The 27,811-nt window shown below is 44.3% G+C and overlaps 1 protein-coding gene across 2 annotated transcripts in view; it reads right to left on the bottom strand.

The window, feature by feature from the left end:
• Positions 1-27,811, bottom strand: part of ARID4B (AT-rich interaction domain 4B) — a 375,127-nt gene that overhangs the window by 289,552 nt on the left and 57,764 nt on the right. For both annotated transcript variants that reach the window (XM_063917566.1, XM_063917567.1), the window contains exon 2: positions 2,973-3,033. In XM_063917566.1, the coding sequence (XP_063773636.1) occupies positions 2,973-3,033 (61 nt within the window). The remainder of the gene's footprint in view (positions 1-2,972; positions 3,034-27,811) is intronic.

Genomic DNA, 27,811 nt, shown 5'->3' with positions numbered 1-27,811 from the left:
ATGCAGTATTGGGGGGTAATCATCATCTCCCCCTAACAGAACAACAGAATGTGGAAACAGAATACTTGTAGGTTATAGACCATATCTTTAGAGGTTCTAGCGCCCAAAGTTATCATTAAGAATTCAAATAATGTAGTTAGTATGGTTGTCAAGGGTAACCACATAATGCATCAAATCATCAAATAAGTCAACCACATGTAGAGGTTCAGCCAAAGTGCCACTGATGAGGCACTTTTCAGCATTTATCAATGTAATAGCTATTAGAGAGGAGTTAGAGACGCAGAGCCTCATTCAATACCAATTGTTTAATTTGTCAATTTTGATAGTTGCCAATGGTAACAATATATAATTGTTAGTGATAGTCGCATATAAAGTTACTGAGAACAGGAAACTGCTCCCTATTACAATAGAGTCAGGGTGCCAGGTGGAGCACATTGCTACAGAGATTTAAATAAGTCACAGCTGTATGGATGTCTTTCCGCTTCTGCTGCCCCTGTGTTTGCTAATGCAGTGTTCTGCAATTGCAGTGAACACTGTGGGTGACAGAACGTACTGGGTTCCCAAGCTGCGATGGAAAAAAAAAAGAAAAAAGGATGAGATCTGCTACCGGAAGAGCCTAAAACATCACAACTAATGGGAAAACCCACCGCAGAGGTGAATTAACCATTAACTGACTATTTTCCCCTTCAAAACAGTTCATAACATTGTTTTTGTTTTCATTTAATATAGTATAAAAAGTATTTATTTAAAACCTGAGGCACGGATCTCCTCATCAAAAATTGGGGGACATAGTGAGCAGTCACATGTGATCTGACCATGCCAGTTAAGTGGTTAATATAGGATCCCAATGAGAGTCCCACTGAGTGGATTGTTAAGAGTCACAATTTAACAATTATTCTTATGTTTACTTACTACCAGTTATTTTCATAGCTCACACAAATTCCGTAGCGCTTTACAATGCATATTTGGTCATTCACGTCAGTCTCTGTCCCAGTGGAGATTACAATATATACAGTATATACTAGAGTATAAGCCAACTTTTTCAGCCCTTTTTTTTGTGCTGAAAAAGCCACCTCGGCTTATACTCGAGTCAGTGCACAGTGACAGGGAGTGCAGTGTGAAGGAGGGACACGGAGCGCACAGCGCGCGGCTCTCCTGTGTCCCTAATGTATCTCCGGCGGGTCTATTAAAGTAAGTACCCGTTCGTGACCTCTGATCACGAACAGGCACTTCCTTTAATAGACCCGCCGCAGCCGCCGGAGATGCAGGAGGGACACAGGAGAGCCGCGCGCTGTGCGCTCCGTGTCCCTCCTTCAGAATACAGCGCGGGATCGACGGAGGGGTAAGTAATAGCACTGGGGGAGCATATTTGGCACTTGGGGAGGGGCCACATCTGGCAGCAGCATGAGGGCCACATCTGGCAGCAGCATGAGGGCCACATCTGGCAGCAGCATGAGGGCCACATCTGGCAGCAGCATGAGGGCATATCTTGCACATCTGGCACTGTGGGGCATATTTGGCAGCATGAGGGCATATCTGGCACTGTGGGGGCATATCTGGCACTGTGGGGGCATATCTGGCCCTGTAGGGGCATATCTGGCAGTATGAGGGCTGTGTACGGCTAGAGCTGCATTTCCCACCCTAGGCTTATACTCGAGTCAATACGTTTTCCCAGGTTTTTGTGGTAAAATTAGGTGCCTCGGCTTATATTCGGGTAGACTTATACTCGAGTATATACGGTATTACCTACCACATGTAAACCACACATATTCAGGCTAAGGATTATTTTGTTGGGAGCAAATTAACCTACAAGTATACTGTGGTAGGAAACAGGAGAATCCGGAGGAAACGCACACAAGTACGGGGAAAATATACAAACTCCACACAGTTAGGACCATAGTGGGAATTGAACCCAGGACCTCAGTAATGTACTTCTGCTCTTGGAGGGGGATTATAATTAGTGTATGTGTATAGCTGAATGATTTCTTAACACCTCTCCTCCCCTTTTTCATCACATTTTTGTTTCTTTGGATACTGTGAATATTTTTAGTTAAATAAAAGTTACATTTTACTCATAATGATATTCTGTCACCATATACGGTTTATGGAACCTCTCGCGCACCAGTGAGTATTTCCTATGTGCTGTATGGTCTTTTTCTTGATAATTCATAAAATTAAATGCATCAGATTTTAGCAGTATTTTGGACTTTCTGCTAAAGAAACTTAATTTCCTTCCACATGTTTAAATCTTTCTAAACTAGCCTGTCACTTCTCATTCTCGTGGGATCATTTAGTTGTCAGAGTTAATGCCTTCACTGTATAGCAAAAAGTTGAATTTTAGATAATAATAAGGGGGGTACACACTGAGCGATGTTCAGCTAATTTCTAAGCAATCTGACTAGATTGCTTAGAAATTAGCTGAACATCGCTCAGTGTGTAGGGGTGCCGGCGACAGTGATGCGCGGTCCCACGCGTTGCTATCGCCGGTGCTAGATTGGCCTCTGGGTGAAATGAGCACCCCCCGTTTCGTTCCCCCCCCACCACCCACCCACATCGCGCGGAGTGCTGAGCAGGGGGAGATATGTGTGCTGAGCGGTCTGGCACACATCCCTGGGGAAATCTCCCCGTCAATACAGCCCTTTACAGTGAGAGATCAAGGGAGAGATGTGTCTAGCCTTGGAGAGAGATAAAGTGGAGAAACTGCCCAAAGCAACCAATCAGCTTCTGTCATTTATCTAGTACAGTCTTGAAATGATCGGTAGAAGAGGATTCGCTGTTTGAGCAACTACTCCACATTCTCGCTTTCCAAGTCTTGAATCATCTCCCTGCAAGAGAATCTTAAGGATTACACACTCATGTTTATCCTATTTTTAGAAGCTGCAAAACAGAGTAGTGCATAAAAAATATATTAAACCAACAACATACTGCTTAAACTAAAAAAAAAACATAACAAAAAAAAACATAATACATACCTTCATAATTAGAGCAAACTGAGAAAATGAGTGTGGTATGTTCCGGTTTCCAGCCTTAAACCTGTCAAAGAAAAAAATAAAAGATTCAGACATATAAATGTTAAAACTGAATGATAGCAGATAAGATTTTAACTGTTAAATATTAATTGCCCAGAGTCATCTATTAATGTAACTTATGATAATACACCTTGTACAGTTCCACATATTGTTGGTATCCGGTCTTTAGGTCGACAACACTTAGGTCGACACTCATTATGTCGACCACTATTGGTCGACATGCATTAGGTAGACATGGTCACTAGGTCGACATGGAAAAGGTCAACACATGAAAAGGTCAACAAGAGTTTCAAAAAATATATATTTTTTTTTTTCATACTTTACGATCCACGTGGACTATAATTGGGAATAGTAACCTGTGCTGAGCGCAGCTAGCTGTAGCGGAGTGAGGCACCTTGCCCAAAGCATGGCGAGTGAAGATATGCAAGGGGACATGGTGCACTAATGAGGTTCCCGGTCACTTAACGAAGAAAACGACACCCAAAAAAATAAAAACTCATGTCAACCTTGTCCACGTCGACCTAATGACAGTGTCGACCTATTTCATGTGTCGACCTAGTCACTTCCGACCCAACAATCCACAACCCAAATTGTTACAGTACAGCAACGGATTTTTACTTTTTTATTTTTTAAGCGTATAAGGTATATTAATGGCCATGTTCCCATTCAAGCTATAGGGCCTTTTTATGGTTTTACAGAAAAACTCTTTAGGGAACAATTATGTATGAAAAAAAAAAAAAAAACATGTCCTCACCATGCAACCATGCTCAACATCAAAATGCTTGAACTACTGTATACAGTGCAAATGTATTATTTATTTACCAGTTATTTATATAGCGCACACATATTCCGCAGCGCTTTACAGAGAATATTTGGCCATTCACATCAGTCCCTACCCCAGTGGAGCTTACAATCTATATTCCTATCACATGTACACACATTCACACTAGGTTTAATTTTTGTTGGGAGCCAATTAACCTACCAGTATATTTCTGGATTGTGGGAGGAAACCGGAGTACCCGAAGGAAACCCATGCAAGTACGGGGAGAATATACAAACTCCACACAGGTAGAGCCATGGTGGGACTCGAACCCATGACCTCAGTGCTGTGAGGCAGTAATGCCAACTATTACACCATCCGTACTGCCCAAATAGCTGTTCACCTATGGACACTGGTCAAATGATGCACCTCTGGGGACAGGTATATAGTACAAGCACATACATCATTATCATGAAAGACATTCCCTTTACAGCTAAGGACAGGTAAATTCTGCTTCAGATACAACAAATTAAAAAATCAGCAGCATCATTTGTAAAATGACTATTTGGCTTACTAATGTTCATCAATATTTAAAACAAATTAATAACATTTATAGGAGGAAGTGATAAATTGTACACTCAACAGCGTTCATCTGCAGGTCAAAATAAGATAGAAGTCCACTATAATTCCTCACATACACAATTAAACCATAAAAAGATTCTGCATAAAGAGCAACAGGTATTTCAGTGTTTCAATGAAGTCTTGAAACTCCACAGAGCCATATAGGAGATGCAAGAAGAAACATTAAAAACACTTTGGGGCATATTTAATTGGGCCCAAGTTTTGTGCAGCAAAAATTACAGCTGACTTTGCAACCAATTTTTAATTACCACGGCATATGCGCACTCCCAATGTCTGCAGTACACAATTAGAAAGTATTGGTTACAAGATTTTTACCGCAAAAACCTGTGAGAGTGTAAGTGCAAGTGCAGGGGGTTACGGTTTAATAGATCTACAGTAAAAAGGTCTACACTCATTAGGTCGACACCAAATGGTCCACAGTGAAAAGACCAACATGCTCATTAGGTCGACCAATGAAAGGTCGACACTGGAAAATGTCGACAAGTACAAAAGGTCAACACATGAAAAGGCAAACATGAAAAATGGTTGACACGGGGGGGAAAAAGGGTTGCCACAACATTTTTTTTTCAATGTCGTTTCCGCTCACTATGCTTCAGGCAAGGTGATCGCTCTGCTATCTATGCGCTCGGCACAGGTTACTATTCCAACTCATAATCCACGGGGATGGTAAAGTATGAAAAAGTTGGGGAAAAACTCATGTCGACCATTTGAACCTATTGACCATAAAAATTGTTAACCTTTCATAGGTCGACCTAATGACCAAGTCGACCTATTGACTGAAACTAGACACTGTAGATCTATGGCTAGTGTAGGAGAGCAGTGTGTGCGGGGAGGGGTCAGGGTAGGGTAGGAGAGCAGTGTGTAATGGAGAGGGGGTGCAAGGTGAGAGGTAGAGTAGTAGAGCAGTGTGTGGGGAGAGTATGCAGGGTGAGCGGTAATAATCATAGACATGGAAGAGGAGGAACGCGAGAAGGTCTGCTACATGGGCTGCCATAAACTTCCAACTGCTTAATCAGTCATGTGGGGGGGTCAAAGGAGTGTAAAGGCAAGTACAGACTATTTTTTTTTTTTTTACAACATTTATTTAAGGAAAAAGTGGCTCTGGGGCTGCAAGAAACTAACAGTGGGTGCAGTCTCGATTGAGATCAGAAATGTAGTGGAAATGTGCTGGTCACTCCTGGGTGGTGACTGGGAGGTGGCTAGTCAGACGCATGAAGATGGTCTTATGAGCGTGTTACTGGAATGTTTTTTGCATGTCACTGAATTGGTTTCGAACTCACTTATTGCTGGCCGTACATTAGGACGACCAGCCTCCGATCCAATTCCTCATAAGATTTCCCTTCAATCCCCCCGGGAGCCCCTGGCACACGATTTTGGAGTTTTATGTGCATCCGATGAAGCATACAATCTATGAATTGATTGTATGCCTCACAAAAAGCACGTGATCACCTGGAAGGAAATGCCAGACAAAATGATGCTGATCATATACGATGCATTGTATGTGCATAAAACACGGTACGATGTGCATACAATCGAGACGGATTATATGGACTGCATGAATGATCATTTGATGCGACATTCGACCAATGGGGACGTGCATCACATCGTAAACCTACCGAAAACACATACTATGTGCGCACAATGCATCATATGATGCGCTGAAATCTTACATTCGTATGCGATATCGTCCTAATGTATGGCCAGCACTAGTCGCTCGCATAGGAGGCCAAACACTGACAGAGATTCTGCACCTAGCATCTGGCTCACAAAGCGGGCGTCTCAGTCCTTGCATGTTCAGACGCACAGCAGATGAAAGGCTAATACTAACCTTAGCACAAAGCCATACAGCAACTATGGAAAAAGTTGCTAAAGTTGTCGCAGCAGCATTCGAACCAGAAACAGGCCACAGGTCTGTAAAGTCAGTATGCAAACACTTCGCTACAGTTTACATAAGTACTTAGAGTTGGGGGGGGGGGGGGGGGGGACTGGTTTCTCAAGACTTTTGATATCGGTGGTATCAATAATATACTGCAAATCTGTATGTAGCAAATAAAAGGCAATAAAAGGCCCAGGGTATCACTCCGAGTTATTTGCTCGTTGCAGATTTTCGCAACGGATCGATTAAGGCAAAAATGCGCATGTGCATGGTACGCAGTGCGCATGCGCTAAGTATTTTAGCACAAAACTTAGTAGATTTACTCACGTCCGAACGAAGAATTTTCACAGTTGAAGTGATCGGAGTGTGATTGACAGGAAGTGGGTGTTTCTGGCCAGAAACTGACCGTTTTCTGGGAGTGTGCGGAAAAACGCAGGAGTGTCTGGAGAAACGGGAGAGTGGCTGGCCGAACGCAGGGCATGTTTGTGACGTCAGACCAGGAACGAGATGGGCTGAGCTGATCGCAGTGTAGGCGTAAGTCTCGAGCTACTCAGAAACTGCTAAGAATTTTCTATTCGCAATTCTGCTAATCTTTCATTCGCAATTCTGCTAAGCTAAGATACACTCCCAGAGGGCGGTGGCTTAGCGTGTGCAATGCTGCTAAAAGCAGCTAGCGAGCGAACAACTCGGAATGAGGGCCCTAGTTGGGTGTTGTTCACAAGCCAGCTCTTTTATTGATGTTTCCCTCTGTATCTGGTAGGTGAGTTCATTTAACTGCAACGTAATGGTGTGCTGGGCATACATGCTAGTGTAGGAACTTACAAAGAATTGGGATCCTTAACAATGGGCTGCAAGCGTAAATATTTTCATCAAAATATGAAAAAATCCCATTTTATCTGCTAAATACACAGAGTTGCAGTATATTAATATTAGCACAGATAGCAAAAGTTTTTCTGTTTTGTATACATATATGGCATTAATACTGCAATGCAGTTGGTGACATGTACAATATGGGTAAACTCAAGCACGGGTATATTGTCTTATCTGTCATGCTTAAAAAGAGATGCAGATTTGTATCTGTCCCTAGTCAAACGTTTTCCACGTGTACCCACATTACATATTCTACTTTCAGATGAGACACGGGAATTTGCTGGGTCTAGCAAGCTGGAAATTCCCTTGTCTCATCCCGACCGTGGTTAATAGCAGGGTCTGGAACCTAGGACTTAGTCCTGGGAAGTATTCTTTCACAGTAAGCAAAATCCCGGATTGCTGCACCTTCACATACAATAACCTGGGATTTTGCAGCAAGTGTGAATGGGGTACTAGGGTGAAAGAAATCCATCCATCTGAAATAAGTAGATAAGTAGATACAAGGACCTCTGAATAGGTCGTAATTCCCTCAACATGCCCACAGCCAACTGTGCCAAGTGCATATGCCCCAATGCCACTCAGTGACACTCCTTTAGCAGCAAGTGGCTCCCCTGCATATCCCCTCAGACCCACTGCGATGAAGATTTCTTTCACAGACCCATGTGCAGTGCGATTAATTGTAGATGCGGCCACTGTGCGTGTGCAAATGCAGATTTACAGCTAATCACCATAAACTGACAATCATCCTCAAGAAAAATGTGATCTTGCAGCTATTACAGGAGTCATTGCACACAGTTATTCCTACTGATATCTTGTTTAGAAAAAAAAAGAAAAACATGAAGAGAAATAAAATAAGAGGTAACTTTAACATTGGCCGCTGAAAATAGGATTTAGTGTATTTGGGTAACTATAGCAACTGGTGAAAGTAACAGAGGGTTAGAAGGAAACATTTACAGACCATCAGAATAAAATGTGAAATTTGACTGAAAGGTAAATGAGGAAATCAATGAAATGTGAATTGTTAGGTAACGATTACGGAAGATTTCAATGTGTCTGACACTAGCATATATCAAGTGCTAAAATGTCCAGTAATACTGACAATCTGGATTAATTCCATGAGGCACCACTAAAGCAATTAGGAAACTAAAACACAGGAGAGCAATAGCTCCCAAATGGAGATGTACAATAGTATCACATGTACCTATAGGAGAGGACCTGGGGTAGAGACAATAGGGGATATGTAATAGGGTACGAGTTTGCCGGAGGTGCGGGATGCAGTCATTTGCAAGGCAATACCATGCCTTATAAATGATTGCCGCTTTAAAAAACAGTCCGAGATCGCCAAGCATTACGCACCTCCGGAAAACCCTATTATACCACTTTTACACTCGCACTCCCGGGTCACTCCCGGGATGCTTCCCGGGATGCATCCCGGAATGCATTCCCGGGACTGACCCCTTTCACACTGCATTAAGACCTGGGATCGACCCGGGACAGCCCCATTTACACTGATCCCGGGATATCCCTGCAAATGCATTAGTATGTCATTAGAAATGGCCTTGGGCTCAGAAAAGATGACATCAGCTTTTCTGAGCCCAAGAAAGCTCCAATCCAAGTCCTTTTAACAGTCCCGGGATAGTGAATCCCGGGACGGACCCTTTCACACTACACAGCTTCCCGGGACGGTCCCGGGTTCAACCCTGCTTTTGACCTGGGATGAAATCCCGGGATGCTCGTCCCGGGAAATTGTCCATGTACCCATTTACACTGAGAAGAATCCCGGGATGATGCGCGTTCACGTGCAATATCCCGGGATTTTCCTGCGAGTGTAAAAGGGGTATAAGTCAGTATGGACTAATATACAGGTAGCAGTAAAGCAATCACCACCAAAACAAAAGGTTTACATTTTAGAAACACAGCCTTTTATCTGACCATGTGGGTGGAACTGTGAAAGAAAAGAAAAAACACTAAACAATTAAATACGACAAAGCTTTGCACTGGTCAGTTAAAGAAAATATAGTTCTTGAAGAAACAATGTTTTAAGTGGTAAAAAAACGTTCAAACAAAAAATTTAAGAAGGTCTAATGGACCTGATTCTGAGTCGCATGCAATCTGAACGCATGGCTGATGTTCACCTAGTTGAGTGTTCGTGAAAAGCCCTGAAAACCCCATGGCGCATTTGTCACACAGAGTGCACATTTAATGGTGTTGTTGCAACAATGGCCATATTATGAGAATGTTGAGGGCATGTCAATGCAACAGACTCCGTTTAGATGCAAAGCTGCAAGGAGGCCATGGTCAGATTATGAAACTGCACCTGCCATAGTGCTCGTGCAAGTTTCAATGGTGCAACAGATGGTGGCACATAACGCCATCACCACCGTTATTGCAGCTTGCATGGGTGCTAAAAAGTGGGTATCTCAGTCCCTGCAAATGCGGTCACACTGATGTACACAAAAGAAGGAGATTGTACGACATTTTCACAAATTCGCAGATGGGTGACCACCAATAGACACTGCTGCGTTCACTTTAACTCTGAGTCAAGAACCAAAGAGAGGAGGACAATAAAAGCATATAAAGCTAGTGTGTGGGGTACGCTCATCTATCCTTTTGTAGGTGGACACACCAAGGGGTGACTATCTATAGACATATTGAGAGATTTACACTTCCAAAGATACCTTGACCTAACAGAGTGTGAGTTTGAATACCAGTGATCGCAAAAACGCACTATGGCGCGTATTTTACCCAAGAATTGATTGTGGGGACTCAAATAAAAAAAAAACAACAAAAAAAAAACAAACACATGGACCCTCAGGACGCGCTCTGACCAGCAGTGCTGTCCTGCGCTCTCAGTCAGTTTCTGTCTCCACGGCAGCAAAGTGAAGAACTTGGAAGTGGAGGAGACCATGGAGAGTGTGTTCTCCCGCCCCCCCCCCTCACCGTTTGCTCCGCGCGCACCGCAAATGAGAGGAATCATCTTCCTGTGTGCCCTAGCTGGGGCTGTGACCTCCGCAGGCAGGCTGAGGAAATCCACTGTGCCCCTCCAGTGAACTACAGGAGCCAGACCACGGAGGAAGCAGGAAGATGCCAGCGGTAAGTGGCGGGACAAGAGGCGGCTGCGGGTGCTACATCATATGGGCTGGAGAGGTGTAGGAGGAAGCTCCTGAAGGACCAGACCCACCCCGGTTATTCCCTCTAACCTGCCGCTCTGTATTGTAATCTGCTCCTCTCATTCCGAGGACTAGACTCACCCACTTTTTACCCTCCACCCTGTCACCCGCTCCCCTCTTCCACGATACCCTGTTGGAACTCCACAGGAGCGGGGTAGTACTGGAGGGATGTAAGAACTGCTCCTTCTCCCCCTTTCCCCAGTGTGTATAATAACTGGGAACCCCCCCCCCCCTTTGTGTGTAATAACTTCCCACCTTCCCCTATGCTCTACCTGGCGCAATGTGTATAATGTGTTTTACCTGGTGCAGTGTGTATAATGTGTTTTACCTGGTGCAATGTGTATAAATGTGCTCTGCCTGGCGCAAAGTGTATAACTTGTTCTACCTGGTGCAATGTGTATAATGTGTTTTACCTGGTGCAGTGTGTATAATGTGTTTTACCTGGTGCAATGTGTATAATGTGCTCTGCCTGGCGCAAAGTGTATAACTTGTTCTACCTGGTGCAATGTGTATAATGTGCTCTACCTGGCACAGTGTGTATAGGAGGTTCTATCTGGTGCAATGTGTATAAGTGGCACTACCGTGTGGTGTAATGTGAATTGGCACTATTATGTGGCCACGCCCCTTCCCCACGAAGCCACGCCCTTAAATTTTTGCTGCGTGCCAACTGTACATTCTCATTCGTATAGGAGGGGGAACACGAATTTACTTTCTGCAAAAGGGCACCAAAATATCTGGTTACAGCTCTGGTTCTGGGTGTCCTCTATGCTACACAGTCCAGCAGCATTGTTACCACCCCCTCCTTCCTCCCTCCTCCCCTTGCAACACTTTTGTAGTGTCCAAATCAACTCTGTGTATTTATATTTGAATCATTAATAAGAACTTTCATTCCGATGGGAGCCAGAAAAGGACAGGTGAGATCCCAATTTTTAAAAGTGAGGGGTCCGTGGGACCCACTTTTTTTTCGGCTCAGTGCGATCACTGAGTACACTTTCAACCTTAACACCTTTTCCCCTCATTCCTAAACATCACTTAAGGGCCCTACACACACACACACACACGCACACAGATTTGAGCAAAGAAGGATATAAGCGATAAACGATTTTTCAGGTAGTTTTTAGTAACGATTTTGTGCATACACACTGAACGATTTGCGTATATTGCACATTGCATACGATACGATCCAAATTGGCTTACAATGATAAATGATGATACACCAAAGCTGAACGACTGTAAGGACACGCATCGTTCATCGACGCTGCCTCCACAATGGGCGATATGAACGATATATTGTTAATTTTTGACCAATATCGTCCATATCATTCTTAAATATCTACCAGTGTGTAGGGAACCTTAAGATGAAATCTCTCTGAGTGGACTATGGGGGTTATTCAGGTTTGTTAACAAACTGAAAAGCACACTAATGGGCAAAACCATACTGCACTACAGGTGAGGCAGATGTAACATGTGCAAGAAGAGTTACATTTGGGTGGGGTGTGTTCAAATAAAGCACCCAATATTTACCCTGCACAGAAATAATATACCCAAATCTAAATCTCTTTGCATGTTACATCTGCACCACCAGCAGTGCAGCATTGTTTTGCCCAGTTACTTTCTTTTTTTGGGGTGGGGGGGTGGGGGTGGGGGGGGTTTGCTAACAAACCTGAATAGTCCTGTATATCAATCGACTGTTGTACACATTCTTTGTTTGAAAAATGACAGTTAGGAGCTGACTGGCTGCTGCTTTATCACCTTCCACTTTATCACTTCACCAGGCTTAACAAATCTGCCCCTAAGCACCTAGCAGGACTCTGAGAAAAAGAACACTATTGCATACACCGGCAACAAATAGACAAAAAGGAAGTACAGGTTGAGTATCCCTTATCCAAAATGCTTGGGACCAGAGGTATTTTGGATATCGGATTTTTCCGTATTTTGGAATAATTGCATACCATAATGAGATATCATGGTGATGGGACCTAAATCTAAGCACAGAATGTATTTATGTTTCATATACACCTTATACACACAGCCTGAAGATCATTTTAGCCAATATTCTTTATAACTTTGTGCATTAAACAAAGTGTGTCTACATTCACACAATTCATTTATGTTTCATATACACCTTATACACACAGCCTGAAGGTCATTTAATACAATATTTTTAATAACTTTTAGTATTAAACAAAGTTTGTGTACATTGAGCCATCAGAAAACAAAGATTTCACTATCTCACTCAAAAAAATCCGTATTTTGGAATATTCCGTATTTCAGAATATTTGGATATGGGATACTCAACCTGTATTGTATTTATGGTTTTAGGTTATATACAGCGTCTTGAGAATAAGTCCATCCTACGTACTACGATGTTTTCAGTGTTTTTGGAAATGTGGTGACATTTTTAGGTTGAGACACAACCACAGGCAGCTTATTTACGCCAGCACAGTAGAAATCCTTACTTGATTTGAGAACACGTTATCAAGCTACTATAAGAGCATGTTCGAGTAGCTGCATGTTCATGTTGGCGATTCTGCATTTGATATAAATGGTCTGAAATTACTGAATGAACCACCTCTCAAGCTTTACAAGGAAAAATTACCACAAAGTTTTCTAGAACATATCTCACAGAAATATTGCAAAGAAATGGAACTATAAATCAATCTACAGTGCCAATATATTATATACACACATACTAGATAGGTAGCTTTTATTTATTTCTGTCCATCTTTCTACGGATTATATTCAATAAGAGTACCCCTTGAAGACCATGGTCCCTTGCCATTTGGCACATAGAATATAGGCATGCCATATATAATTTTAATCAGCAGAGTCTTATGAATCTCCCGCTACTTGGCGTATTGAGGCAAGATGTATGAGGATATATCTGTATTTGTTTTAATGGAAAAACATACTTTTTATCATTTAAAAAAATAATCAATAAATCAGCCATTTTACACATTTTCATTAGTTCAAATATTGTTTAGCATAGTAATAGACATCTATATTGTTATCCAATATTTATTTGACGTTATTTTAGGGTACAGACCGATTTTTCCTTATTTTAAAAATTCCCATGGATTTTTGCCTGAAAAATTCCAGCATCCAATGTTTTTTCAATTGGATAGTTTGAGAATAGGGAGCCCACATAGCCACAGTAATGACAAATTGGGTGATATAGCCATGTTAAGTTTAGCATGAAAAGTTTGCTTTCAATTGAATGTGCCCGTGTATGCCGAAAAGGATGTACTGCAATCTTCAAGGATAAAGAGTGGCCAATTAAATAATAATTTTAATACATTTCATAAGAATAAATAATATTTTTTGGCTTGTAAAAATATTCCATGATACTGCTATTCTATTGATACACCTTATAGTCTATTAACTTGCTATAGTTTTTTTTTTAACGTTTACTTTCGATCTATAGCTCATTCTTGCTGTGCCCATCACTGCAACATTTATAAGTCTAGATTCACTTCTGATTCCACCAAAGCTCTCTACCATCCACAAGCACCCCTACTCCAGTACTAAAAGCTCCTCCTTACTCACCTTTCCCCACTTCAATGCATTGTGAATGCTGCCACCATTCTCATTTTCCTGTCTGACCACTATGCAACCCCCTCACCCCCCCTTCCCCGTAAACTGCTTTGTTAGTTGACCAATCCGCTCAAAATCCTGTTTAAAGAAAGCACTCAATTACTAACATTTCCTACAAACAGTATGCAGCCTTGTTTCTGTATACCCTGCCGCCTGCTCCATCCACTCTTCCTGCGATTACCCGCCTCCATTCCATACTGGTTACCCCCTCTCATGCTTGCCTCCAAGATAACCCCCGTTCTGCTCCAGCACCCCCCTGGAGCTCACTCTCTCATCATATCAAACTTCCTGTGAGTCTCCAGAGCTTTGAACATTCGCTAATAACTCACCTTTTCATCAAAGTCTACCATATCTCCTCCTAAATCTCCACTCATCTCCTATATAGCTTCTCTCCAGTCCACCCTCCAACTTTCTATCCTTCCTTTTACCATACTCTAAGCTCTCATGGGCCCGGATGTATCTCCCCAGTACTATCCTTTCTTCTATTGCTCAATGGCTGCTAGTCCCTTTCATCTAGTGGTGGACTCGGGCTGGGCGCCTGCTGTGTTTTCAGTAGCAGCGGATCTTAAAATTTATGCCAATGCCGCATGAGACATTTTTTGTTAACAGGCGCCCACTATTGGCTTCTCAGATCCGCTGGCTGCATCGGACTATGGCACATCGGAACAACATCGGGATCATCAGGCATCTTGGCATCCCTAAGGTTGTTCAGTATATCCACCACACCTAAACGGACAGGGCAAGATAATCTCAGCCTGGGGACGAAGCTGCAAAAAAAATGGAGACACCACCTCAGTTTTCGAAGCCACTCCCCATCTCTACCCCCAAATGCCTGCAGCCTGTCAAACACGCTGCAGCTAACTGGGGACGGAACTGCAAAAAATGGAGACACACCACCTCAGTTTTCTAAGCCACTCCTCATATCTACCCCCAAATGCCTGCAGCCTGTCAAACACGCTGCAGCTAACATCACAGCACATGGGCACTGCAGCAGGAAAACAATTTGTCAATTGTGACCAAATCAGTACTGCGTCTGGGTCTGAATCAGACCCTATGGAGTACATTTACTAAGATGGGAGTTCTATTTAAGATGGGATGTTGCCCATAGCAACCAGAGTCCAGATATTATCTTCTAGAAGGTGCTAGATAAATGAGAAGTAGAAGCTGATTGGTTGCTATGAGCAACATCCCATCTTAAATAGAACTCCCATCTTAGTAAATTTACCTCTATGTCTCACGCCTCCTTGGACAAAGGCTCATGGGGGAGATTCAATTGTGTCGTCTGCCCAGTCTCACGTCTAAAGTGACAGGAGATCAGCGGGCACACTTGAATTCCTCCCATTGAGAGCTGACAGTGAGTAGCTCAACCATTGCCTCTAGACTGCATTCCCAGCTCGTTGTTCCATAAATATAGCAAATAATAGTTAATGTACCATGGATGTGTCATGTTTTACAATTATTGTGTATATTCCTTGTACAGCGCTGTGGAAATCTGTAAGTATAACAATAAGCATCCTACTCTCTCCAAACTCAGCCATCCAGTTCACACCTCTGACATCCTCACTCTCTTTATTTAAAGGTCACATTATCCACTTTTGTGTTGTCTTCGCACATCAACATCTTCTCATCTTAATATATATACCCTCATATCTATTATTCACCTCTCAATCCCACCTACAAGACATGCCACTACCCACTAATGGAATTACCTTCCACATTGTCACCCCCTTCACATTAAACATTCACTGAAAACCCATTTATCATAACTTCCCCTACTCTCCACTGAAGCATAGAAGCCACAGCCCGTTCTCTTGTTTCAGTGATGTCCTTTTGCAAATTAAAATGTAATCTTATCTCGTGAGCATGGCCCTACCTAACCTTTATTTTCATACCTCTATTTATTTTGTCTACTTTGAATGCCTGTTTTTTATATGCCCTATTTTCTACATTGTGCAATGAATGCACAATTTTGGGACCTTTATCCAAAATATTTTGTAATGATCGGATAAACAAAAACCAAACATTTATTTTTTTTAGCGTTTAATCACAGTTTGTCCAAAATGCTTATGCCTACACACTATAGAATAATACAGGCCGATCATCCAATTATTGGCAAATTGGTCCAATAAATGTATAGTGTGTACCTAGCTTTAAAATCATGCTCCAAGTGGATCTAATGCCTTGTGTTAAGTACTTATTATTATCATAATCATCCTTTATTTATATGGCGCCACAACGGTTCCACAGTGCCCAATGACAGAGTAAACAAACAAATAATTAAAACAGCAACTTACAGTTGAAGACAATATAGGACAAGTACAGGGTAAATAAACATAGTTACATCAGCAGATTACACTGAGAAGTATCAGGTGGCAGAAGACTGCTGGATTTGGTGCAGTTGAAGATTATTAAAGTAAGAAAAGGATAAGCACATGAGGGAAGAGGGCCCTACTCGTGACAGCTCACATTCTAAAAGGGGAGGGGTACACAGACAGGGGTGACACAGAGAGCGTGGAACAGAGTGTTAGGATGAGATTTGGCTGGGTTTGGGGAAGAAGTGGGTCTTGAGAGCCCGTTTGAAGTTTTGTAGAGAGGTGGAGAGTCTGAGGGGAAGTAGGGAAATCCAGAGAAAGGAAGCAGCACGTGAAAAATCTTGGAGGTAGAGGTGGGCGGGTGGGTGGATGGAAGTAATTAGTAGGCAGAAGAGAGGGCATGCATTAGCAGAGCGAACAGGACGGGTGGGAGTGTAAAGGGAGATAAGGTCAGAGATGTAAATGGGAGAGGAGTGGGTGAGGGCTTTGTAAGAGAGTGTGTGGATACCTCATAAAAATACATACCCAACTACTGTATAAAATTTTATTGTGTATTAAAATTATCTCATTCTATAAATACATATTTGCATATAAATGTTTGGGAAACAGTTTGGAGATCAAGTAAATTCACCTTTCTTGTGTGTTAGATTGGTGACCATCAATGTATGTTTTAATAGCCTTAATGACCAGGCTACAAGCACCTGACAACGGGGGTCATTCAGAGTTGATCGCTAGCTGCCGTTGTTCGCAGCGCAGCAATCAGGCTAAAAATCGGCATTTCTGCGCATGCATATGGCGCAATGAGCACGCACGCCGTATGGGTATAAAGCCCGTGGTTGTACACAGGTTGTAGCAAAGTTTTCAGTCGCACTGACGGCCGCAAGAAGATTGACAGGAAGGGGGCGTTTCTGGGTGTCAACTGATCGTTTTCAGGGAGTGTTTGCAAAAACGCAGGCGTGTCTGAAAAACGCAGGCGCTGGGCGGGTGTATGACGTCAAATCCGGAAACGAATAGGCTGAAGTGATCGCAAGCGCTGAGTAGGTTCAGAGCTACTCTGAAACTGCACAAATGTTTTTTTGCAGAGCTTTGCTGCACATGCGTTCGCATTTCTGCTATGCTAAACTACACTCCCCAGTGGGCGGCGGCATAGCGTTTGCACGGCTGCTAAAAACTACTAGCGAGTGATCAACTCGGAATGACCCCCAACGTCTGGTGCTAGCCGCTACTGCAACTCACTTCTACTTCCAGTCACATTACCCTGTCCACCCCTCTCTCTATAGGTTGTAAGATCCTCTGTATAATTATGCTAAGTGCACATTGTAATTGTCCATATGAATTTGCTTACATTATCTCCTTATATAACGCTAGAAAACCATTGTGGCACCTTATAAATAATCGATAATAACAGACTACCTTTTAAATACTGGCATATTTATTACAGTAAGTGCTACATAACAGGTGGTACTCTATAAGGGATGCAGTCATTACGTCGACAGTGACAGTCTCAACAATGTCACTTTCAGCAGCACTATGCCAGCAGCACAATGCAGACAAGGTTAAAAAATGCTATTTAAAACATTTTAAGAGTATTGGGAGTATAACTTTAACCTTGCTGCTTTAACAGCATAATTAGGTTACACTGCCAACACTGCCACAATGCCAAAAGTAACATTTTAAACTCGTCGTATTTGTGGTGCCAGCATAGTGTTGCCATCAGTGACCCTGTCGAGAATGTCACTATCGACTTATAGTATGTATTCCTCCAGTAGTAACACAAAGCAGGTGTCACCCTCATCACCAGGAGTAACTAACAATGCTGGAGATTGTCATCTTTATTTTAATCGGGCAGCTTTCCTTTATTGTAGATGGACAAGTGAGATTTCAATAGAGGCTACGGGGAAAACTAGCTTATTTCCTTTACAGGGCAACAATACCTACTGCTTCATATAGAAAGTCTGGAAAGCAGGATTCATAAATTCTATTTCAGTTCCATCACAAGGAACTCTAATATATGTACTTCATTGTACAGAAAAGTACTTTGTTTTATAGGTAGCAGAACAAAAGAACCTTTAGTTTTAACTTCAGCTATTAAAGAATAGAAGAAAATAAGAAAAACTTGAAATTAAAAATTTTTGTTGGTATTAAATGATAAAAAAAAACAAAAAACACAACACCTTTATTCTAATGAAGGAAGACAATAGATACAGAGGGTTACGTACGGTTTACCGGCGGGCGGGATGCCGGTTGTCATAATCCCGGCAGTAAGCGCCTGTCCACAAGAATGCCGACAGAGGGGCGAGCGCTATAAAGCCCCTTGCGTCATGGACACCTACAGAGGGAGAACAGCCTCTATCGCTGGTATTCCGGCAGCAGCATTTCACCGCATGTCGGGATTCCAGCATCGGTATTGTGACCGCCAGGATCCCAAATGGCTGTATTTTAACCGCTTCCCTATATAGACACCAAACAGAAGTGTCATCCAGGGAGCTGCCAACTCTAGGGTGACAAGAATTAAGAGGCATCATTTTAGTTCCTTTTATCGTAGTCCATAGGATACTGGGGTTCCATTTAGTACCATGGGGTATAGACGGGCCCACCAGGAACCACACGCACTTTAAGAATTTGAGTGTGTGGGCTGGCTCCTCCCTCTATGCCCCTCCTACCAGACTCAGTCTAGGAAACTGTGCCCGAGGAGACGGACATACTTTGAGAGGGGTATGGGTCGACTCAACTTGGGTCGACAGTCATTAGGTCGACATGGGCATTAGGTCAACATGCACTAGGTCAACATGGGAATTAAGTTGACGTGTACTAAGTTAACAGGTGAAAAGGTCAAATGAGTTTTTGGACTGTTTTTGGTGTAGTTTTCTTCGCAAAGTAACGGGGAACCCCAATTAGTACACCGTGTCCCCTCGCATGGCTCGCTTCGCTCACCATGCTTCGGGCAAGGTGCCTTGCTGCGCTACAGCTTTGCTCGGCACAGGTTACCGTTCCCAATTGTAGTCTACGTGGATCGTCAAGTATGGAAAAAAAATATATATATGAAAAACTCATGTCGACCTTTTGACCTGTTGACCTAGTACATGTTGACCTATTGACCATGTCGACCTAATGGCTGTCGACCTAATGACCATATCCCCTTTGAGAGAAGGATAGATAAAGATAGTGGTGAGATTCCGAACCAGCACACACAAACAGAGGAAAGCTATGCTAACACAATTTTAAACAGGAACAGCAACAGCTGAACCAATAACAATACTTAACCAAGTAACAGTGCAGGAAGAACGAAGCACCGGGCGGGCGCCCAGTATTCTCTACGGACTACGAGAAAAGGATTTACCGGTTGGTAATCAAAATCCTATTTTCTCTTACGTCCTAGAGGATACTGAGGTTCCATTTAGTACCACGGGGATGTACCAAAGCTCCCAAACCAGGTGGGAGAGTGCTGAGGTTCCTGCAGAACTGATTGACCAAACTGAAGGTCCTCAGGGGCCCAAGTATCGAACTTGTAGAACTTCGCAAACGTGTTCGAACCTGACCAAGTCACTGCTCGGCAGAGCTGTAAAGCAAAGACCAGGAAGAACCCACCGACCTAATAGAGTGGACCTGTACAGATTTCGGAACCGGCAAGCCTGCCGTGGAATAAGCATGCTGGATAGTGAACCTGATCCAGAGTGCAACTGTCTGCTTTGAAGCAGGACACCCAATTTTATTCGGATCATATAGAACGAACAGCGAGTCGGTTTTCCTGTGACGAGCTGTTCTCTTTACATACACCTTCAAAGCCCTCACAACATCCAAAGACTTTGAAGTAGCAGAGGTGTCCGTAACAGCCGGAACCACAATGTGATGATCTAAAACGCGAACACCACCTTAGGAAGAAATTGCTGAGGAGTTCTGAGTTGAGCTCTGTCCTCATGAAAAATGAAGTAGGGACTCTTGTGAGACAACGCCCCTAGCTCAGACACATCTTGCTGAAGCCAAGGCCAACAGTGTGACAGTCTTCCACGTAAGGTACTTTACGTCAAGCTCCTGTAACGGTTCAAACCAGTCCGATTGAATAAACTGCAGCACCACATTGGAGATCCCAAGGTGCCGTGGGAGGCAAAAAAGGGAGGTTGGATGCGCAGAACACCTTTCAAAAAGGTCTGGATCTCAGGGAGAGGAGCCAATCATTTTTGAAAGAAAAATGGAAAAGGCCGAAATCTGGACTTTTATGGAGCCCAGGCGTAGGCCCACATCCACATCTCCCTGTAGAAAAAGAAGGAAACATCCCAAGTAAAATTCTACAGCATAATATTTTCTGCCCTCACATAAAGAGACGTATTTCTTCCAAATACGGTGGTAATGTTTAGATGTTACCCCCTTCCTGGCTTGGATCATAGTCGGGATAACTTTGTTAGGGATCCCTCTTCTGGCTAGAATCAGCCGTTCAACTTCCATGCCGTCAAACGTAGCTGTGGTAAGTCCTGATAGACGAACGGGCCCTGCTGCATAAGATCCTCGCGAAGAGAAAGAGGATTTTCGAGTTGCATCTCCAGGAGGTCCGGGTACTAGGCCCTTCTTGGCCAGTCCGGAGCAATGAGAACTGCTTGAACCTTTTCCATTTTTATTCTTTTCAGAATTATTGAGATCAGAGGAAGTGGAGGAAACACATACACTCTCTGATAGACCCATGGAGTCGTCAAAGCGTCCACCGCCACTGCGTGTCGGTCTCTCGACCTGAAACAATACCGCTTGAGCTTCTTGTTGAGACGAGGGCCCATCATGTCAATGTGTGGATATTCCCACCGACGTGTCAAGCACCTGAACACCACCAGGTGTAGGCCCCACTCCCCTGGGTGCAGGTTGTGTCTGCTGAGGAAGTCTGCTTCCCAGTTGTCTACCCCCAGAATGAAGACTGCCGACAACGCCACAGCTTTTATTTCTGCCCAGACGAGAATTCTTGACACCTCTGACATTGCTGCTCTGCTTTTCGTTCCGCCCTGTCGGTTTATGTACTTCACTGCCGTCATATTGTCCGACTGTACCTGAATGGCCCGATCCTGAAGTAGATAAGAGGCCTGCCGAAGGGCGTTGTATATGGCCCCGAGTTCCAGAATGTTGATTGGAAGGGTGACTTCCTGACTTGGCCATCTTCCTTGAAACTGCACCCCCTGGGTAACTGCTCCCAAACCTCTGAGGCTTGCGTCCATGGTTAACAGGATCCAGTCATAAATTACGAACCTCAATGAAGTGAGAAATCTATAGCCACCACAGAAGAGAGATCCTGGCTTTTGGCAACAGAAGGATCCTCTGGTGTATGTGAAGATGCGATCCGGACCATTTGTCCAACTGATCGAGCTGGAAGGGTCTTCATATTGAAGCACCTTGTGGCGTTGAAGGCCAGCATTTTCCCCAGAAGTCGAATGCATAGATGCACCAATATCCGGGTTGGCATCAGGACATCCAATGGGAGCCTTCACGTTAGCTCTAGGTGAGATTTCGGAAGGTTCAGAATCCACCCGTGATCTTGGAGAAGCTTGGTTGAAAGGCCAATGCTGTCCAGCAACCACTCCCTGGACGGCGCCTTTATCGGAAGATCGTCCAGGTACGGAATTATGTTCAATCCCTGCTTGCGAAAGACAAACATCATCTCTGCCATCACTTTGGGGAATACCCTCGGTGCCGTGGAGAGACCAAATGGCAGGGCCTGGAACTGGTAGAGACAGTCCTGTAGTGCAAACCGTAGATAAGCCTCATGAGGCGGCCAGATCGGAATGTGAAGGAACGCATCCTTGAAATCCAAAAGGCACAAGGAATTCCTCCTCCTCCATACCCGAGATCACCGCTCTCAGACTCCATTTTGAACCGTCCAGTTTTGGTACTACAAACAAGTTGGAATAGTATCCCTTGCTGTGCAGATGAGGTGGAACTGGAACAATGACTTGAGTCTGTACCAGTTTTTGGATGGCCTGCTGTAAAGTTATACTTGCCTCTTGTGAAGCTGGTAAGCATGATTTGAATAATCTGTGAGGTGGGAGGTCTTGGAACTCTAGTCTGTATCCTTGGGAAATAAAATCTATGACCCAGGGATCCCGGCACAAACTTGAACAGATATGACTGAAGAATTTTAGTCGTGCTCCCACCTGACAGGCCTCGCAGCCCACTGTCATGCTGAAGGCTTTGAGGAAGCAGAGCCTGAACTCAGTTCCTGAGCACCTGCAGTTGCTGGTTTGCGTGGTTTACCTCTTGCACCTCTGGAAGACGTAGAAGCACCTCTGATTTTCCCTTAAACTTGGCTGTCCAAAAGGACTGTAAATTTGAAGCTGAATAAGCTTTCCTGGCTGGAGTGGCTGTGGAAGGAAGATACGTAGACTTACTCACAGTAGCTTTGGAGATCCATTTGTCTAGTTCGTCCCCAAACAAAGCCTCTTCTGTGAATGGCAGGCCTTCCACGCCTTTCCTGGAGTCCACATTAGCAGTCAGTCCACTGGCGTAGCCACAAGCCCCTGCATGCTGACACTGCCATAGCGGTGGTGTGTGCATTAAGAAAAGCAATCTCTTTTATGGCCTCCACCATAAAATTCGCAGAGTTCTGTATATGCTGCAGGAGTAAAACAACATTCCCCCTAGACAAGGAATCCAACCCCTCAATTAGGTTACCTGAACATTTAGCAATGACTTTAGTGATCCACGCACATGTAATAGTGGGTCTTTGGGCCACCCCAGCAGCTGTGTACAATGATTTGAGCGCAGTCTCAATTTTACGATCAGCCATATCTTTTAGGGAGGCTGCACCAGTAACAGACAAAACAATTTTACGTGACTGCCTAGAGACTGATGTATCCACTATCGGTGGAATTTCATCTTTTCCTCTAGAGGATAGGAAAAAATATGAGGGCAACCTTTTAGGGATTTGAAATTTCTTATCAGGACTAACCCATGGTTCTTCAAACAGGGTATTCAATTCCTTTGACGCAGGAACAGTGACTGAGGACTTCTTTTTTACATTAAAATAAGAATTTACTTACCGATAATTCTATTTCTCGGAGTCCGTAGTGGATGCTGGGGTTCCTGAAAGGACCATGGGGAATAGCGGCTCCGCAGGAGACAGGGCACAAAAAGTAAAGCTTTAGGATCAGGTGGTGTTGCACTGGCTCCTCCCCCCATGACCCTCCTCCAAGCCTCAGTTAGGATACTGTGCCCGGACGAGCGTACACAATAAGGAAGGATTTATGAATCCCGGGTAAGACTCATACCAGCCACACCAATCACACTGTACAACCTGTGATCTGAACCCAGTTAACAGTATGATAACAGCGGAGCCTCTGAAAGATGGCTCACAACAATAATAACCCGATTTTTGTAACTATGTACAAGTATTGCAGATAATCCGCACTTGGGATGGGCGCCCAGCATCCACTACGGACTCCGAGAAATAGAATTATCGGTAAGTAAATTCTTATTTTCTCTATCGTCCTAGTGGATGCTGGGGTTCCTGAAAGGACCATGGGGATTATACCAAAGCTCCCAAACGGGCGGGAGAGTGCGGATGACTCTGCAGCACCGAATGAGAGAACTCCAGGTCCTCCTTAGCCAGGTTATCAAATTTGTAGGATTTTACAAACGTGTTTGCCCCTGACTAAATAGCCGCTCGGCAAAGTTGTAAAGCCGAGACCCCTCGGGCAGCCGCCCAAGATGAGCCCACCTTCCTTGTGGAATGGGCATTTACATATTTTGGCTGTGGCAGGCCTGCCACAGAATGTGCAAGCTGAATTGTATTACACATCCAACTAGCAAAAGTCTGCTTAGAAGCAAGAGCACCCAGTTTGTTGGGTGCATACAGGATAACAGCAAGTCAGTTTTCCTGACTCCAGCCGTCCTGGAACCTATATTTTCAGGGCCCTGACCACATCTAGCAACTTGGAGTCCTCCAAGTCCCTAGTAGGCGCAAGACACCACAATAAGCTGGTTCAGGTGAAACACTGACACCACCTTAGGGAGAGAACTGGGGACGAGTCCGCAGCTCTGCCCTGTCCGAATGGACAAACAGATATGGGCTTTTTTGAGAAAAAAAACCACCAATTTGACACTCGCCTGGTCCAGGCCAGGTCCAAGAGCATGTTCACTTTTCATGTGAGATGCTTCAAATCCACAGATTTGACTGGTTTTAAACCAATGTGTTTTTAGGAATCCCAGAACTACGTTGAGATCCCACAGTGCCACTGGAGGCACAAAAGGGGGTTGTATATGCAATACTCCCTTGACAAACTTCTGGACTTCAGGAACTGAAGCCAATTCTTTCTGGAAGAAAAATTGACAGGGCCGAAATTTGAACCTTAATGGACCCCAATTTGAGGCCCATAGACACTCCTGTTTGCAGGAAATGCAGGAATCGACCGAGTTGAAATTTCTTCGTGGGGCCTTCCTGGCCTCACACCACGCAACATATTTTCGCCACATGTGGTGATAATGTTGTGCGGTCACCTCCTTTCTGGCTTTGACCAGGGTAGGAATGACCTCTTCCTGAATGCCTTTTCCCTTAGGATCCGGCGTTCCACCGCCATGCCGTCAAACGCAGCTGCGGTAAGTCTTGGAACAGACATGGTACTTGCTGAAACAAGTCCCTTCTTAGCGGCAGAGGCCATAAGTCCTCTGTGAGCATCTCTTGAAGTTCCGGGTACCAAGTCCTTCTTGGCCAATCCGGAGCCATGAGTATAGTTCTTACTCCTCTACGTCTTATAATTCTCAGTACCTTAGGTATGAAAAGCAGAGGATGGAACACATACACCGACTGGTACACCCACGGTGTTACCAGAACGTCCACAGCTATTGCCTGAGGGTCTCTTAACCTGGCGCAATACCTGTCCCGTTTTTTGTTCAGACGGGACGCCATCATGTCCACCTTTGGTAATTCCCAACGGTTTACAATCATGTGGAAAACTTCCCCATGAAGTTCCCACTCTGCCGGGTGGAGGTCGTGCCTACTGAGGAAGTCTGCTTCCCAGTTTCCATTCCCGGAATGAAACACTGCTGACAGTGCTATCACATGATTTTCCGCCCAGCGAAAAGTCCTTGCAGTTTTTGCCACTGCCCTCCTGCTTCTTGTGCCGCCCTGTCTATTTACGTGGGCGACTGCCGTGATGTTTTATCCCACTGGATCAATACCGGCTGACCTTGAAGCAGAGGTCTTGCTAAGCTTAGAGCATTATAAATTTACCCTTAGCTATATTTATGTGGAGAAAAGTCTCCAGACTTGATCACACTCCCTGGAAATTTTTTCCTTGTGTGACTGCTCCCAGCCTCTCGGGCTGGCCTCCGTGGTCACCAACATCCAAAACTGAATGCCGAATCTGCGGCCCTCTAGAAGATGAGCACTCTGTAACCACCACAGGAGAGACACCCTTGTCCTTGGATATAGGGTTATCCGCTGATGCATCTGAAGATGCGATCCGGACCATTTGTCCAGCAGATCCCACTGAAAAGTTCTTGCATGAAATCTGCCGACTGGAATTGCTTCGAAGGAAGTCACCATTTTTTTACCATGGCCCTTGTGCAATGATGCACTGATTTTAGGAGGTTCCTGACTGGCTCGGATAACTCCCTGGCTTTCTCTTCCGGGAGAAACACCTTTTTCTGGACTGTGTCCAGAATCATCCCTAAGCACAGGAGACTTGTTGTCGGGATCAGCTGCGATTTTGGAATATTTAGAATCCACCCCTGCTGTTGTAACAGTATCTGAGATAGTGCTACTCCGACCTCCAACTGTTCCCTGGACTTTGCCCTTATCAGGAGATCGTCCAAGTAAGGGATAATTAAGACGCCTTTTCTTCGAAGAAGAACCATCATTTCGGCCATTACCTTGGTAAAGACCCGGGGTGCCGTGGACAATCCAAACGGCAGCGTCTGAAACTGATAGTGACAGTTCTGTACCACGAACCTGAGGTACCCTTAGTGATAAGGGCAAATTTGGGACATGGAGGTAAGCATCCCTGATGTCTCGGGACACCATATAGTCCCCTTCTTCCCGGTTCGTTATCACTGCTCTGAGTGACTCCATCTTGATTTGAACCTTTGTAAGTGTTCAAATTTTTTTAGATTTAGAATAGGTCTCACCTAGCCTTCTGGCTTCAGTACCACAATATAGTGTGGAATAATACCCCTTTTCTTGTTGTAGGAGGGGTAATTTAATTATCACCTGCTGGGAATACAGCTCGTGAATTGTTTCCCATACTGCCTCCTTGTCGGAGGGAGACCTTGGTAAAGCAGACTTCAGGAGCCTGCGCAGGGGAAACGTCTCGACATTCCAATCTGTACCCCTGGGATACTACTTGTAGGATCCAGGGGTCCTGTACGGTCTCAGCGTCATGCTGAGAGCTTGTCAGAAGCGGTGGAACGCTTCTGTTCCTGGGAATGGGCTGCCTGCTGCAGTCTTCTTCCCTTTCCTCTATCCCTGGGCAGATATGACTCTTATAGGGACGAAAGGACTGAAGCTGAAAAGACGGTGTCTTTTTCTGCAGAGATGTGACTTAGGGTAAAAAACGGTGGATTTTCCAGCAGTTGCCGTGGCCACCAGGTCCGATGGACCGACCCTAAATAACTCCTCTTCCTTTATACGGCAATACACCTTTGTGCCGTTTGGAATCTGCATAACCTGACCACTGTCGTGTCCATAAACATCTTCTGGCAGATATGGACATCGCACTTACTCTTGATGCCAGAGTGCAAATATCCCTCTGTGCATCTCGCATATATAGAAATGCATCCTTTAAATGCTCTATAGTCAATAAAATACTGTCCCTGTTAAGGGTATCAATATTTTTAGTCAGGGAATCCGACCAAGCCACCCCAGCTCTGCACATCCAGGCTGAGGCGATCGCTGGTCGCAGTATAACACCAGTATGTGTGTATATACTTTTTATGATATTTTCCAGCCTCCTGTCAGCTGGCTCCTTGAGGACGGCCCTATCTATAGACGGTACCGCCACTTGTTCTGATAAGCGTGTGAGCGCCTTATCCACCCTAAGGGGTGTTTCCCAACGCGCCCTAACTTCTGTCGGGAAAGGGTATACCGCCCATATTTTCTATCGGGGGGAACCCACGCATCATCACACACTTCATTTAATTTATCTGATTCAGGAAAAACTACGGTAGTTTTTTCACATCCCACATAATACCCTCTTTTGTGGTACTTGTAGTATCAGAAATATGTAACACCTCCTTCATTGCCCTTAACGTGTGGCCCTAATAAGGAATACGTTTGTTTATTCACCGTCGACACTGGATTCAGTGTCCCTGTCTGTGTCTGTGTCGACCGACTAAAGTAAACGGGCGTTTTAAAACCCCTGACTGTGTTTTTGAGACGTCTGGACCGGTACTAATTGTTTGTCGGCCGTCTCATGTCGTCAACCGACCTTGCCGCGTGTTGACATTATCACGTAATTCCCTAAATAAGCCATCCATTCCGGTGTCGACTCCCTAGAGAGTGACTACACCATTACAGGCAATTGCTCCGCCTCCTCACCAACATCGTCCTCATACATGTCGACACACACGTACCGACACACAGCACACAC

This window comes from Pseudophryne corroboree, chromosome 4 (genome assembly GCF_028390025.1).
Source record: "Pseudophryne corroboree isolate aPseCor3 chromosome 4, aPseCor3.hap2, whole genome shotgun sequence".
In the NCBI taxonomy this organism is placed as follows: Eukaryota; Metazoa; Chordata; class Amphibia; order Anura; family Myobatrachidae; genus Pseudophryne; species Pseudophryne corroboree.
Note: the sequence above shows the minus strand (reverse complement) of the source record. Positions and strands in the feature narration are given on the sequence as shown.